Source organism: Hylobates moloch, unplaced genomic scaffold (assembly GCF_009828535.3).
Source record: "Hylobates moloch isolate HMO894 unplaced genomic scaffold, HMol_V3 SCAFFOLD_4, whole genome shotgun sequence".
NCBI lineage: Eukaryota > Metazoa > Chordata > Mammalia > Primates > Hylobatidae > Hylobates > Hylobates moloch.
Window position 1 is genome coordinate 173321113 of NW_026652279.1, and position 12933 is coordinate 173334045.

The window sequence follows — 12933 nt, forward strand, 5'->3', positions numbered from 1 at the left end:
CAAAGTAATCATGGCAAAGCAGCAGAATCTGCCATGATGACTGCCCCCAGACTCAGGAGGCCTCGTCCTGCTTTGCCATCCATGTGCTAGTAAACTCGGACGAGTGATTCCACCTTGCTGAGGAATAAACTGGGACAATTCTCCACTAACCAAAGAACCCATGAACTTATCTGCTGTTCAGTGAGATAACCAGCTGTCGAGGCACTGTGTAAAATGTATATGGTATTCAATTGAAGTGCAGTCGCATTCCTGTTAGGAGAATATGGTAATCATGACGGGAAAAATGAAACAGCATAAGGGCGTGCCCATGCTTTTTAAATCCAAGTCTCAGAACCGAACACCAATCCTTACTTCGTGGTAAGTGTCCTCAAGCTCCCCATCATATATCCAGCGGTACAGGAAGCTCAGAACAGGATGAGACACGAGGCTGAGGATGTGCTGCACCAGAGACCGCATGTACGGGTCTCCTGTTTTTGTGTAGGCGTGGACAGCTGAGGCCAGCTCACCTCCTTTCCTTCCTGGGAGAAATGGAGGAAAATACACAAAAACATCCACATTTACACTCATAGTACACACCAGTCACCTCATACTAACCAAAGACGCCCAAGCAATTGAGATAAAGAGCATTTGTTTTCTTACAGTTAATACCATTTTGGACCTAGAAGCAGCAGTAACATGTCATGATTCAGAAACCAGACTCCAACCCTGGCTTTACACAAGTGTGTGAGTCACTCTTCTCTTTAGGACCGCTGACGAATTTTTCAGAAACAAAAACTAGCAAAAAAATTGCTGGCTACACAATCTAAAGTTCATATAACTTTTCACGCCTTTTCTACTTGAGACATACTAAGATTCACGCTTCATGGTGCAATGGAGGGCACAAATATATATGAAAAACAAAAGTTCTATGAATCAATATTTGCACTTTTTTTTGGTATGATATGCTAGCCCCAACCCATTAACTGGTTTCATAACACATTAACAGGCTACAACATACAGTGTGAGAAACACCACTCTATGTAGAGAGAAGAGGCCCCCTGGGCCTTGGCCAGAACTACGCAGTATGAAGGACTGCGAGTGGCAAAAATCCGGTCTGGAAATAGAAGCACACGAAGAGTTCTTATGTTATGCTAAGAATTCAAGATTTTATTAGACCACTGGTAGATTTTAGGGAGAGGAGTGACAGGATCTGATTTTAAGAAGATGGCTCTGGTGTGTGTACACAAAGTGGGAGTGTGAGATTGAATATGGGGATCGGACAGCAGCTCTTACAACAGTCCCTACAGCGCCAAGGCCAAGCGCACAGGCTGAGCAGAGTGAAGAGAGTGAAGGACCCCAGGGGCCCGCTGGACACAGAAAGTGACAGAGGAGTTTGGGGGATCCAGTTGCGGAGGAGTGCTGGGAACTGGAGAAAACGCTGGCGTTTATTTACCGTGCTCCACTTCTCTCTTTTTTGAGGGAAGTGCCAAGAGGTGAGAGGAGGGTGTGCAGACAGCAAGACGACCAATGGGGCCCTGCAGATTCTGGGGACCACCCCAGGCAGAGGATGGCAGTTAAGAAGGGAACTCTTGTGTGGCAGATGGCCGGCTTGCCCATCTCATGTCGTCCTAACAACCCTAAGAGGTAACTGCTACTAGGATCTCAATGGTACAAACAAGGGAAAAGGCAAAGAGGTTCTTGGCCAAGGTAGCACAAACAATGAGAAAAAATGTCAGAACGCAACGAGCAATACAGAACCTAAGAGCCAGAGAGGCCAAAGCAAGACATGCAAATACGGGAACATCTGACCGAGAGTCACCAACATGGTCCCTGACCGCAGAAGGACTAAAGGCAAAAAGCAAAATGCAAGGAAAGGCGACCAAGGGAGCAGCAAGCACCATGGGGAGCCGTAACCAAGGACCACGCAAGAGAGAAATCTTTAAACACGAGACACCCTCCTCCTTCCCACCCTCCTCCTTCCCACCTCCATCTCAATGCCAGCCCGAGCTTCTACCGTGTACATACTGGGCCACACTGGCAACTGGTTACGTCCCCTCTTGGTTCCTATCTATTGATTCCTATTGAATCAACATGGCCATTAAGGATAAAAAAGGGCAGGACACAAAAGCAAGCCTGGATGGCGCACCCTACAAATGAGTTCTGAAACAAAGCGAGTGCCGGACACGCGTGGGAAAGACGCGCACGGGACCTTGGCAGTGGTCCACCAGGGCCGCAAGGGTCTTCAGTCGTATTTTGGGATCATAGGTCCAAACCAGGAGGCGCCGAAGTGTTAAACTACTCTCAAGTCCCAAATTCACACCCTGGTCATCCTCTAGTTGTAGCTAAAAAACAATAAAGATAGAAATGTTTAAGTACAAATAACTACATAGATCACACTTCTTAACCTACATCACGTGAATATAAGAAAATGATTATACTCATAAAAATGAAGCCAAAGTCCCCTTTAAAAAAAAACAGTATTTTTAAGCTACCTTTAACTGGTAGAACCCTGAAAATTGGCAATTAACTGGCTCTAGGCTACACTGAAACTTGATATTCAAACCTTACAAATAATATTATGAAAAATATTGCTGTCTTTTAAAAGTAATGTATGAAGGAACTTAAACAGTCTATATAGCTTCAATTTTGTAACACTTTGAATCATGAAGAAATAAAAATAAAAATAAAAGATTTACCTGAGAATGTAAAACAGAGAGCAATCGATAGTATTCTCTGAGTTCCTGGTGCAAGGCGGCACAAAAGCTCTGTTTGGAGGAGAAATATAATTAAAGCACGACACACTCATTACACATTGACTGATTTTAAGTGGAAAGGTATAATGCTTTTAGATAAAGTTCAGGTGGGCTGCTACAAGACTTAAATTCAGGTTTTGTCAATAATCTTCTAATCATCTTAATCACCACAATATATATTTTAATAACATGAGAAAAGTGTTGTTCCTTAGTACAAAAAGCATGAACTTTGCAGAAGAGGAATGGAAAAAAAAAATATATGGTATAGTTTTCATGAAGTGTAGTGACTTTAGAGAATGATCCTTTAAGATTATATCCCCTGTAGATCTAATTAAACTAAAGAGCTTCTGCACGGCAAAAGAACCATCAGAATGAACAGGCAACCTACAGAATGGGAGAAAATTTTTGTAATCTACCCATCCGACAAAGGGCTAATATCCAGAATCTACAAAGAACTCAAATTTGCAAGAAAAAATCAAACAACCCCATCAAAAAGTGGGCAAAGGATATGAACAGACACTTCTCAAAAGAAGACATTTATGCAGCCAACAGACACATGAAAAAATGCTCATCATCACTGGCCATCAGAGAAATGCAAATCAAAACCACAATGAGATACCATCTCACACCAGTTAGAATGGTGATCATTAAAAAGTCAGGAAACAACAGGTGCTGGAGAGGATGTGGAGAAATAGGAACACTTTTACACTGTTGGTGGGACTGTAAACTAGTTCAACCATTGTAGAAGACAGTGCGGTTATTCCTCAAGGATCTAGAACTAGAAATACCATTTGACCCAGCCATCCCATTACTGGGCAGATACCCAAAGGACTATAAATCATGCTGCTATAAAGACACATGCACATGTATGTTTACTGTGGCACTATTCACAATAGCAAAGACTTGGAACCAACTCAAATGTCCATCAATGATAGACTGGATTAAGAAAATGTGGCACATAAACACCATGGAATACTATGCAGCCATAAAAAAGGATGAGTTCATGTCCTTTGTAGGGACATGGATGAAGCTGGAAACCATCATTCTGAGCAAACTATTGCAAGGACAGAAAACCAAACACCGCATGTTCTCACTCATAGGTGAGAATTGAACAATGAGAACACTTGGACACAGGGTGGGGAACTTGGACACTGGGGCCTGTCGTGGGGTGGGGGGAGGGGGAAGGGATAGCATTGGGAGATATACCTAATGTAAATGACGAGTTAACGGGTGCAGCACACCAACATGGCACATGTATACATATGTAACAAACCTGCACGTTGTGCACATGTACCCTAGAACTTAAGGTATAATAAAAAAAAAAATTAATTAATTAAAAAAAGATTATATCCCCTGTAAATATTCAGGGTTAAAATATAATTTTCTTTCATGCTTTTAATTAACAAAATTTAAAAATTGGCAGCTCAATGCCAATCCTCCTAATTTTTGTTCTGTTTACACTGCTTGTCCTTCTGATCCCTATTAGTAGTAAGAACTTTTCCACACATCTCCAATCTTAAATACTGAAAGGAGGCTGGGCACGGTAGCTCACGCCTGTAATCTCAGCACTTTGGGAGGCCGAGGCAGGTGGATCACAAGGTCAGGAGATCGAGACCATCCTGGCTAACACGGTGAGACCTCGTCTCTACTAAAAATACAAAAAATTAGCTAGGCGTGGTGGCAGGCACCTGTGGTCCCAGCTACTCGGGAAGCTGAGGCAGGAGAATGGTGTGAACCCGGGAGGTGGAGCTTGCAGTGAGCCGAGATCGCGCCACTGCACTCCAGCCTGGGTGACAGAGCAAGACTCTGTCTCAAAAAAAGAAAAAAAAAAAAATACTGAAAGGAGTCAGGTCAAAACAACAGGAATCAGAAGCTAGAAGAGGCACCCTCATACACCTGCATCCAGTCCTGTGGCAAGAGCCTTCAGGGATGAACTGTGGGATGTAACTCCACGATGCTTGGGGGCAGCTCTGCTTTTCAAGGAGCCTACAGCAGAAGCAGCCTGCAAGGGATAAACCTGTGTTCTTTCTCATTCAGTTTCATCCAGCAAAACTCCATCAAAAAAAAATTTTTTTTTTTAATTATTTTTCAAACTTGTTTTCTTTAAGTAAATATGTAGGTTGCATATCTTTCTGTGTATTTTTAAAATATATCAGCAGTCACCTATAAGTGTATTTTACTGCATTTATGGTTTGTGGACTAAGACAAATGTAAACATTTTCAAGTTTGAAAATGAACATAAAACATGCTAATTTTGTAGACACAAAAGGACACGTCAAAAGTGAGGTGTGCAAGAAGAAAAGTCCTAGAGTCTGGAATGAGACAGACCAGGGGGTAAAAATCCAGGGCTCCCGCTGGAGGTACTGCCACGCGTCAGCCCCCGACGGTATGAACCTCTCGGCTCATCTACATAGGGAGGAAGAATAAATGCGGTAACGTAGGGCAAGCGCCTGGCACAGGGTGGGCACAAAGGTGCTTACTAAACCATAGGTCAGTTTTCTTAGGTAATATTTACAGAGAAAACGACATGGAATCTGCTCAGGCACAGCATCACTCTTTACCAAAACTCCATCCCAGCCCCAGGGCAGGAGGGCAGACACACAAATACATCAAAGCTTTTAAAAACCTCCTGAAATATGCAGCCAGGCACGGTGGCTCACACCTGTAATCCCAGCACTTTGGGAGGCCGAGGCGGGCAGATCATGAGGTCAGGAGACCGTAGACCATCCTGGCTAACACAGTGAAACCCTGTCTCTATTAAAAATACAAAATATTAGCCAGGCATGGTGGCGGGTGACTGTAATTCCAGCTACTTGGGAGGCTGAGGCAGGAGAATGGCGTGAACCTGGGAGGCGGAGCTTGCAGTGAGCCGAGATTGCGCCACTGCACTCCAGCCTGGGTGACAGAGCGAGACGACTCCATCTCAAAAAAAAAAAAAAGAACAAAAACAAAACCTGCTGGAATAACCAAATCATTATCCATCATGTAGAATCTAAGTATTTATATACAGGTGTATGTGAGTCAGCTTCTGAGAAGTCTACAACCAGAAGAGTGGAAGTGCAGGCAGAGCATGGCAGCGCCACATACACTCAAAGGGAAAAGGCCTGTGGTTAGCAGAGGCTGTTTCCACCTTGGTTTATTAAATGCACATGTAAATTTCACACTTACAAAACAGTATCTTCGTTCATATATGATTTTGCTCCATTTGGTATGTCTACAGCCAGGACACCTCCAAGGTTAATTGGGGGCACTGGTAATACTGACACAGGACACAAATTATGCAAGGCATAAATTAGGGCACACGGTCACCCCACTGAGAGCACACGCTGGCTCTTCAAACAAGATAAACCATCACTCCTTCAGCAACTGGATGGCACAGAGCAATGACTTCAAACAGCAGGAAATGGAAGTAGAACAGAGACAGCTTTGGAACAGAGTGACACGTCACACCCTGGTCCATACCTGCCATCTACTAGTCAGGGCATCTTGGTCAAATCAATTAAACTTGCTGAGGTTCAATTTTCACATCTGCAAAATGGGGACAATAAATGCTTGCCCTGATCATTTTAGAAGGCTGCTATGATAATCAATAAGGAGAAAGGAGATAAAAGAAGAGGCTCTAAATTCCAGTACTATAAACAGCAGTCCCAGCCTTTTTGGCACCAGGGACTGGTTTTGTGGAAGACATTTTTTCCATGGACCAGGGTGGGATGGGGGGGCAGGGTGGTTTTGGGATAAAACTGTTCCCACCTCAGATAATCAGACATTAGATTCTCATAAGAAGCACGCAACCTAGATCCCTTGAATGCGTGGTTCACAACAGGGATCACGCTCCTATGAAACTAATGCCGTCACTGATTCGACAGGAGGCAGAGCTCAGGCAGTCAGGCCTGCTCGCCCTCCACTCACCTCCTGCTGTGCAGCCCAGTTCCTAACAGGCCACGAACCAGTACCGGTCCACAGCCCAGGAACTGGGGACCCCTGCTATAAAACATAATATGATACTACTATAGTGATGATCAATCCATCTCCTGGAATAAAATATCTACATAATGGTTTAGTTATCCTGTGTTGATTTTGTGTGTGTGAGTTTTGCTTCACGTCTATCAAGTTGACTAGGACCTATCAGTGACACTTGCACAAGATGCTGATATAAACCCAGACATGATAAAACACTCCCTTCGGGAAAAGGGACAGGGACTCTAAAATTACAGCTGGCTGCTGAGGGGACGGCCCATCAGTCCCACCTGCCTTGAGAAAGAGCTAGCTCACTCCTATCTCCCCTTGCAATGAGGGAGAGTGGTGGCTGGTCATCAAGCAATTCACTAGACTGGCAAACAGAACAGAAAACAGTGGTAGACTGGGAAGCAGCATCTTTATACGCATTCTCTCCCCACCTTCACGATCCTGGAGGTAATCACTACTCCGCTCTATGCAGGAAGAAACTTACGGCCATCAGAAGATAACCTGTGCAAGATGACACGACCATTAAAGGAGAAGCCCAAACTGGAACCTGGGCTGCCTCGCTTCAAAGCTCAAAGTGTGACGCCTACTCAGCAGCCACGCTGCCACGGCACACTCCTACCCACCAGCCATGCTCCTCCCCACCAGCCATGCTCCTCCCCACCAGCCACACTGCCACACCACAGGCCTACTCACCAGCCACATTCTTACCCACCGGCCACGTTCCTGCCCACCAGCCACACTGCAGCACCACACTCCTGCCCATCAGCCACGCTCCTACCCCGCAGCCATGCTCCTACCCCGCAGCCATGCTCCTACTCACCGGCCACCCTCCTACCCACCAGCCACACTGCAGCACCACACTCCTGCCCATCAGCCACGCTCCTACCCACCAGCCACGCTCCTACCCTGCAGCCACACTCCTCCTCACCAGCCACCCTCCTACCCATCAGCCACACTGCCGTAAGTCCTGTGCTATGCTGGGCTTATAGTACACAGTTGTTTTGTGAATCAATAATTTTTGGAGATTTCATTGGCAGTAATTACTGCCCAATAATCAACCTATGGACAAGACCACAGGCTGCTTAGCCATGGAGAAGGGCTGGACAGTGGAGATGCCACGGCTCCTGTCAGCTGCCCCATCAGGCTCCAACAGGAGAAGCAGCAGCAGCTCCCTCCCAACCATGCGCTGTGCCATCGGCAGTGCCCACCCAGGGCTGTCCGGACAGCCATAGCCAGGATTCCCATCTCCAGCTTCGGCAGTGTTCCCAAATCCTGCCTCACTGTGCTGCCTGGGAATCACGCAGCTGGGAGTGTCCCCTGTTGGCAGGCCCCGTCCCAGCCGGGCCCCTCCTCCACCTTCTGGAAGAGGCAGCAGCAGCTGGGCAGGGCCCCCTTCAAGCGTTTGTAATTGGGCAATGCCAGCTCCCATGGCCAGCTCTGTCTCACCATTTTCTCTGTATTTTACAGTCCTCCAGCAGTTCCTGAGCCAACCTGCTATATTCAACGTCCTCATCAGCACCTACTGTGGTTTCTACTTTCTTGAGTGGACATTGACAGTTGACTCTCAAAGTTGCTTTACTTGGAAAGAGCCTTAGGAGGAGCTATTCACAGTAAGATTTCAACTGGAGTAAGTGTTTCCCAAAGTGCGCGGCATCCCAGCATCCTAGGAACCATGAACACACCTGCCCGACAAGTCCGAATGAGCGGTCCAGGCTCCTCTGGTCCGTGTATCTTCTGATTTTATTATGCAACCATCCCAACTCAGAGAGCCTGACTGCTGTGTCTCTCAAAGACCTACTTAGATTTGCCTAAAAAGTAAATATATCAAATGTTAAACATTAAAAATCAATACTAGAGTTTTAATTAGTATTTTTCTCATGCACTTATACTTTTAATATTATAATCCTTAGGCTTCAAGACATAAAAGTTAAAACTAAGATCCCATCACTAAAGGGAAGGAAAGCGTCAAGTGACAGCGTGATGGAGAGCACCTCAAAGGGCATGGTGAGCTCATTTTACACCACCCTGCAGTTGGCCTGCAGTGTGGCAGAGAAGGTCTGTGATCTCGGTCGCGCTGTGAAAGGGCTAAGAGCCACAGTGTGACCCACACCACAAGAAATGGGCATGGTAAAGGCAGGTTATGGAAAAAGGAAACAAAAGTGGGTAAAGGCCCCTGACCTGGAATCCTGCATCAATGCCGAAGGTGCCAAGGGACCTCTGTCCCCTGGGTGCCTCAGCCACCACACAGCAGGATGCAGAAATCGGCTATGGGGCAGCCCCATCAGTAGATGCGGGGAAAGGAGGCACACTACATTAATCACAAAGGGTCCCCATAACAAAAGTGAACGAGCCACAATGGACAGAAATAGAAACCAGGATTCCATAGTGCAATTTCACCTCACACCCAATTCGCAAAACCCCAGTACCACTTTATCAATCAACAGCCATGACATGTTTTTTCTTTCTGAATATTTTAACTTAGATTTTATGTTACCGTACCTTTCCTTCTACTTTGTAACAATTTTCAGTGTTGTTCATTTTGATGTTTTTGCCATCTATGCCCTGAAAGACGTACAAAATGTCCCTTACCAGAGCTGCTTCTGTAATTTCCATAGTACCTGCAAAATCATTTTTTAAAGAGAGTAATTACTAGACAATACATTTTAAGAGACAATAGATATTATGATGCAATTAGCTTCAGATTAGATATTTGCCACCCCGATGAAATTCACTAACTCAGTAAATAAGCTCAAGATGAAAAAGAGAGTATGAGGTTAGAAAGAAACAAGGCGAGTCTCAGTCTAGAGGCTGGCCTGCTGTGCCATGAACGCACAGCTGTCAAACACGACATGAGTCTGCAGCTGTGGACAGAGGCTAGACGCGGGAGCCACACACAGGGACAGGCGGAGTGGGGCAGATGGTGGAGACTGCTGCGGGAGGCTAATACTGTGCCAGGATGTCCTCCAGCTCTCAGATGCTCCTCACCTTTGCATTCTACACAAGGACAGGTACAGGTAACATCCAGAGCCATTTCAGAATCAGCAGATTATGAGCCAACAGGGAAGCCCAATCCTCTGTTTTCAGGACATTCATGTTTCAAACGCTGCTAACTGTAGTGTTCTCAAGAAAGAAACTCAAGCTTCCTTTTGGAATCTAGCAGGGCTTTAAAACCCTCCATGAGGTATTCATCTCACCATTGAGTAATTCCTCAATGACTCTCTTTGACGTGCCAGGCACTGTGCTGAGCACTGGCACCATAAGTGAAAAGACATAGCCCCTCTGTGGACTTAAGACTTTGGTGGAAGAAGGTGACTTTTACTAGGGGGCCTAACCCAGCCTTAAAGACTTTCCCAGGGAGAACAGCAGGATGAAAACAGACAGGGAGAATGTGATGAGGAACAGCAAAGACGAGAGATGTGGAGGGAGGAGACCACATGGACAAGCAGCCAAAAAGCAGACTGTGCTGGGAGGAAAAAGCCCAGGTGGCCTGGGGTGAAAAGCCAAACTCCCCAAGGCGCCGCAGACCACCACGGACTCTGGACTTCATCATAAGAACAAGAAGAAACCATTAAAAGGTTTGAGGTGGGGCTCCTGGGCCGTACAAGGCCGAATTCCAAATGTTCACAGAAAAGCTGTATAAACATAGATCCTTACTCACCACCTGTATCCCCTTCTCTCCTGGACCTTGTCATGTTGCGAGACACAGCACTGGGGACACCTTTTGAGGTAGTGGCTTGTGAAGAAGGCTGATTTGCAGTTACAGTCCATGCAAGTCGTGACCCCAACTGCTGTCGAAGGCAATCTCCTACTCCCGAAGCTTGATGAGACTGTCTAAAAAAAGAAACACGTATTATCTTTTAATAGGCTATTCACTAAAGAGACAAAAGTGTCCCTAGAAATTTCTCTTATATTACTATCATGAATTACAAAAATTTATAAATCTGGTATAGCTGATACTATGACTTTACCCTAACCGAATATATCAATAACAGACAGTCCCAAGTCCCTTGAACTTGGCCAAGCCTCCTTGCGACCCTTGGCCTAGCGTTCGGACCCAACACAACAGTGGAAAAATCATCTTACTGCTACCTTACAATATATATTTCTTACCATTAATATCAAAATCTATTTGGCTTTTCTTTATAAACATATAACATACCTTACCCACCCCATAACCACTTTGAAATTCTCTTATTTTAACTTCAAAATCAACAACTCCCGTTCACTCCCCATGTACTGAGCAGAGGAATCGAGTCACTGTGACACTGCCCCAGGCGCCTGGCCTCACCTGTCTTCAGCCTTCAGGGTGCTCACTATGAAAAGAAACTGCAATTTTCAATTAACTGCTAACATATACAAACGTATAAAATCTAAGGCAAATGCATACTCAAGGTCAAGATGGCTTGTCAGCAATTTTGAGACTATGTCATTGTTTCTTGAAAAATGTAAGAACCTCATAGCTGATTTCTAATAGCGTCAGTTTTGACAGCTGCAACAAAAGTATCACTTCCTGGGACTGCCAAACACAAAAATGAGAACCTCAGCTGCACTACAGTTTCCAGGTGCCAGAGCTTGGATTTAGTACTGGTGCAATATTGGAGGGTGGGGGGTTATCCATAACCCACTCATGAAGTAAGGAGAACAGGAAAGAACTAAAACAGTTCTTATTTTATTCCATTTTCATCAGGAAAGAAGTCAACAACATTCACTAAAACTATGTCTTTGGGCATAGTTCTAAATTTAAGAGGATGATTCTAAAAGACTTTCAGTTCGAAGTTCTCTGTACAGATTTTTAATAGGATAATAATTCAAATTCTGAGGTATAAATGAGAATGTCAATTGATTCTTTTAGCTGGAACTTAAATTCTAGATTAAATGTGTCAAGTTCTGTTTTTAAATGCTTTGCGTTCTCTTTATAGAACACTAGACCCCATTGGTAATCCATATGTATAGAACACACATTCTGTTTTCGTGTATCTTGAACATAATTGTATAAATCACAAAATGATTTATAATTCTATTACACTCACATGGAAAACACCATTTATTTGATGCTAAATCCTTGGTCACTGTTTTTCTGGAAAAACATCTACTTTATGATAATCCACTTTAATGCGATTTCCAGGAACCAACTATGGCAAAAGGCAAAGACACCTGTTTATCTACATATAGGAAGAATGTGTAATTAAAAACAAAGAAAAACAAAGTTCCATCCATGAATGACAATGGCGCCTGCTTGATTCTCAGCTGTAAATCCTGTATCTCCTAAAAACATGCTTTGACCACATACATAACACCTTCGCTGTACATTCCTGCATTTCATCATCTTAATTCATATGCACTAAAATGTCACAATCCTTAAAGACCTCAGCACTTGAGGAAAGTTCAACCTTATTTTATTTTACTTAACAATTTACTAAAGAACCCAATGAGGAGAAAAACATACATCAATGAAGAGGCCACCATTCCCTAAGGAAAACTCTGAGCACACAGTCAGAGAGCCTCCAGGTGAAGGGCTTTGCACAGGGTACTTCAAGCTCCTTCGTGATGGGCACTTCAGTGACAGGTGAGAGCTGGCCAGAACTTTACAGCCAGCTCTGTCGATTACAAAGGGGAAAGAACTCCTACTGTAGCATAGCTCTGACGAGGAGTAACACTCGGAGATGGAGTGCATCGGACACAGTGCCCAGAACACTGTCTGGCACGTATGAGGCCCCACTGATACTGTGGGTGAACACCAATGTCTGGTTAACAGCCTGCAGGCGTCTCTGTTTCTAACACATAGAGAATCTGTACACGTCGGCGTGGCCTTACCCTGGGAGGAGAGATTGTGGCGCAGGCGCAGGGCCGCTGAGGGCACACAGGCCGATGCTGCTGATGCCACTGCTGCCCACACTGCCGGAGCTCTGGGCTGACTGGGCACTCCGATCCTGGTAGCTCAGGGGAAGGGTCTGAGGCCTGGCATAGTAGTAAGGGGTTGAGTGGGCATCTCTTGGTAAGGCCTGAGCAAATAACGTAGCATAGCTAGAAACCTGAAAAGAGAAACACACTAAGAGCAGAGACAGGAAATTACAGAACTGTCTTCCCAAACCTAAAAAGGTCATTTATATTCAGATTTTCCTTCTATTTCTGTTACTGGATTTGGATTCCATACTTTATTAAACAATAAATTAGATGTTATGCTTCTGAAATATGCCTAAACTGATAAAGTTTTAGAAAATTTTCTGAACTCCAA

At 44.7% G+C, this 12933-nt stretch overlaps 1 protein-coding gene across 1 annotated transcript in view; it reads right to left on the minus strand.

Annotated features, from left to right (window-relative positions):
* Positions 1-12933, minus strand: part of TUBGCP3 (tubulin gamma complex component 3) — a 96582-nt gene that overhangs the window by 55560 nt on the left and 28089 nt on the right. Inside the window, exons 5-11 of the mRNA XM_032151344.2 lie at positions 12513-12730; positions 10357-10529; positions 9198-9316; positions 8381-8506; positions 2676-2744; positions 2189-2321; positions 352-518 (exon numbers count right to left, since the gene is read on the minus strand). Coding sequence (XP_032007235.1) covers positions 352-518; positions 2189-2321; positions 2676-2744; positions 8381-8506; positions 9198-9316; positions 10357-10529; positions 12513-12730 — 1005 coding nt within the window. The remainder of the gene's footprint in view (positions 1-351; positions 519-2188; positions 2322-2675; positions 2745-8380; positions 8507-9197; positions 9317-10356; positions 10530-12512; positions 12731-12933) is intronic.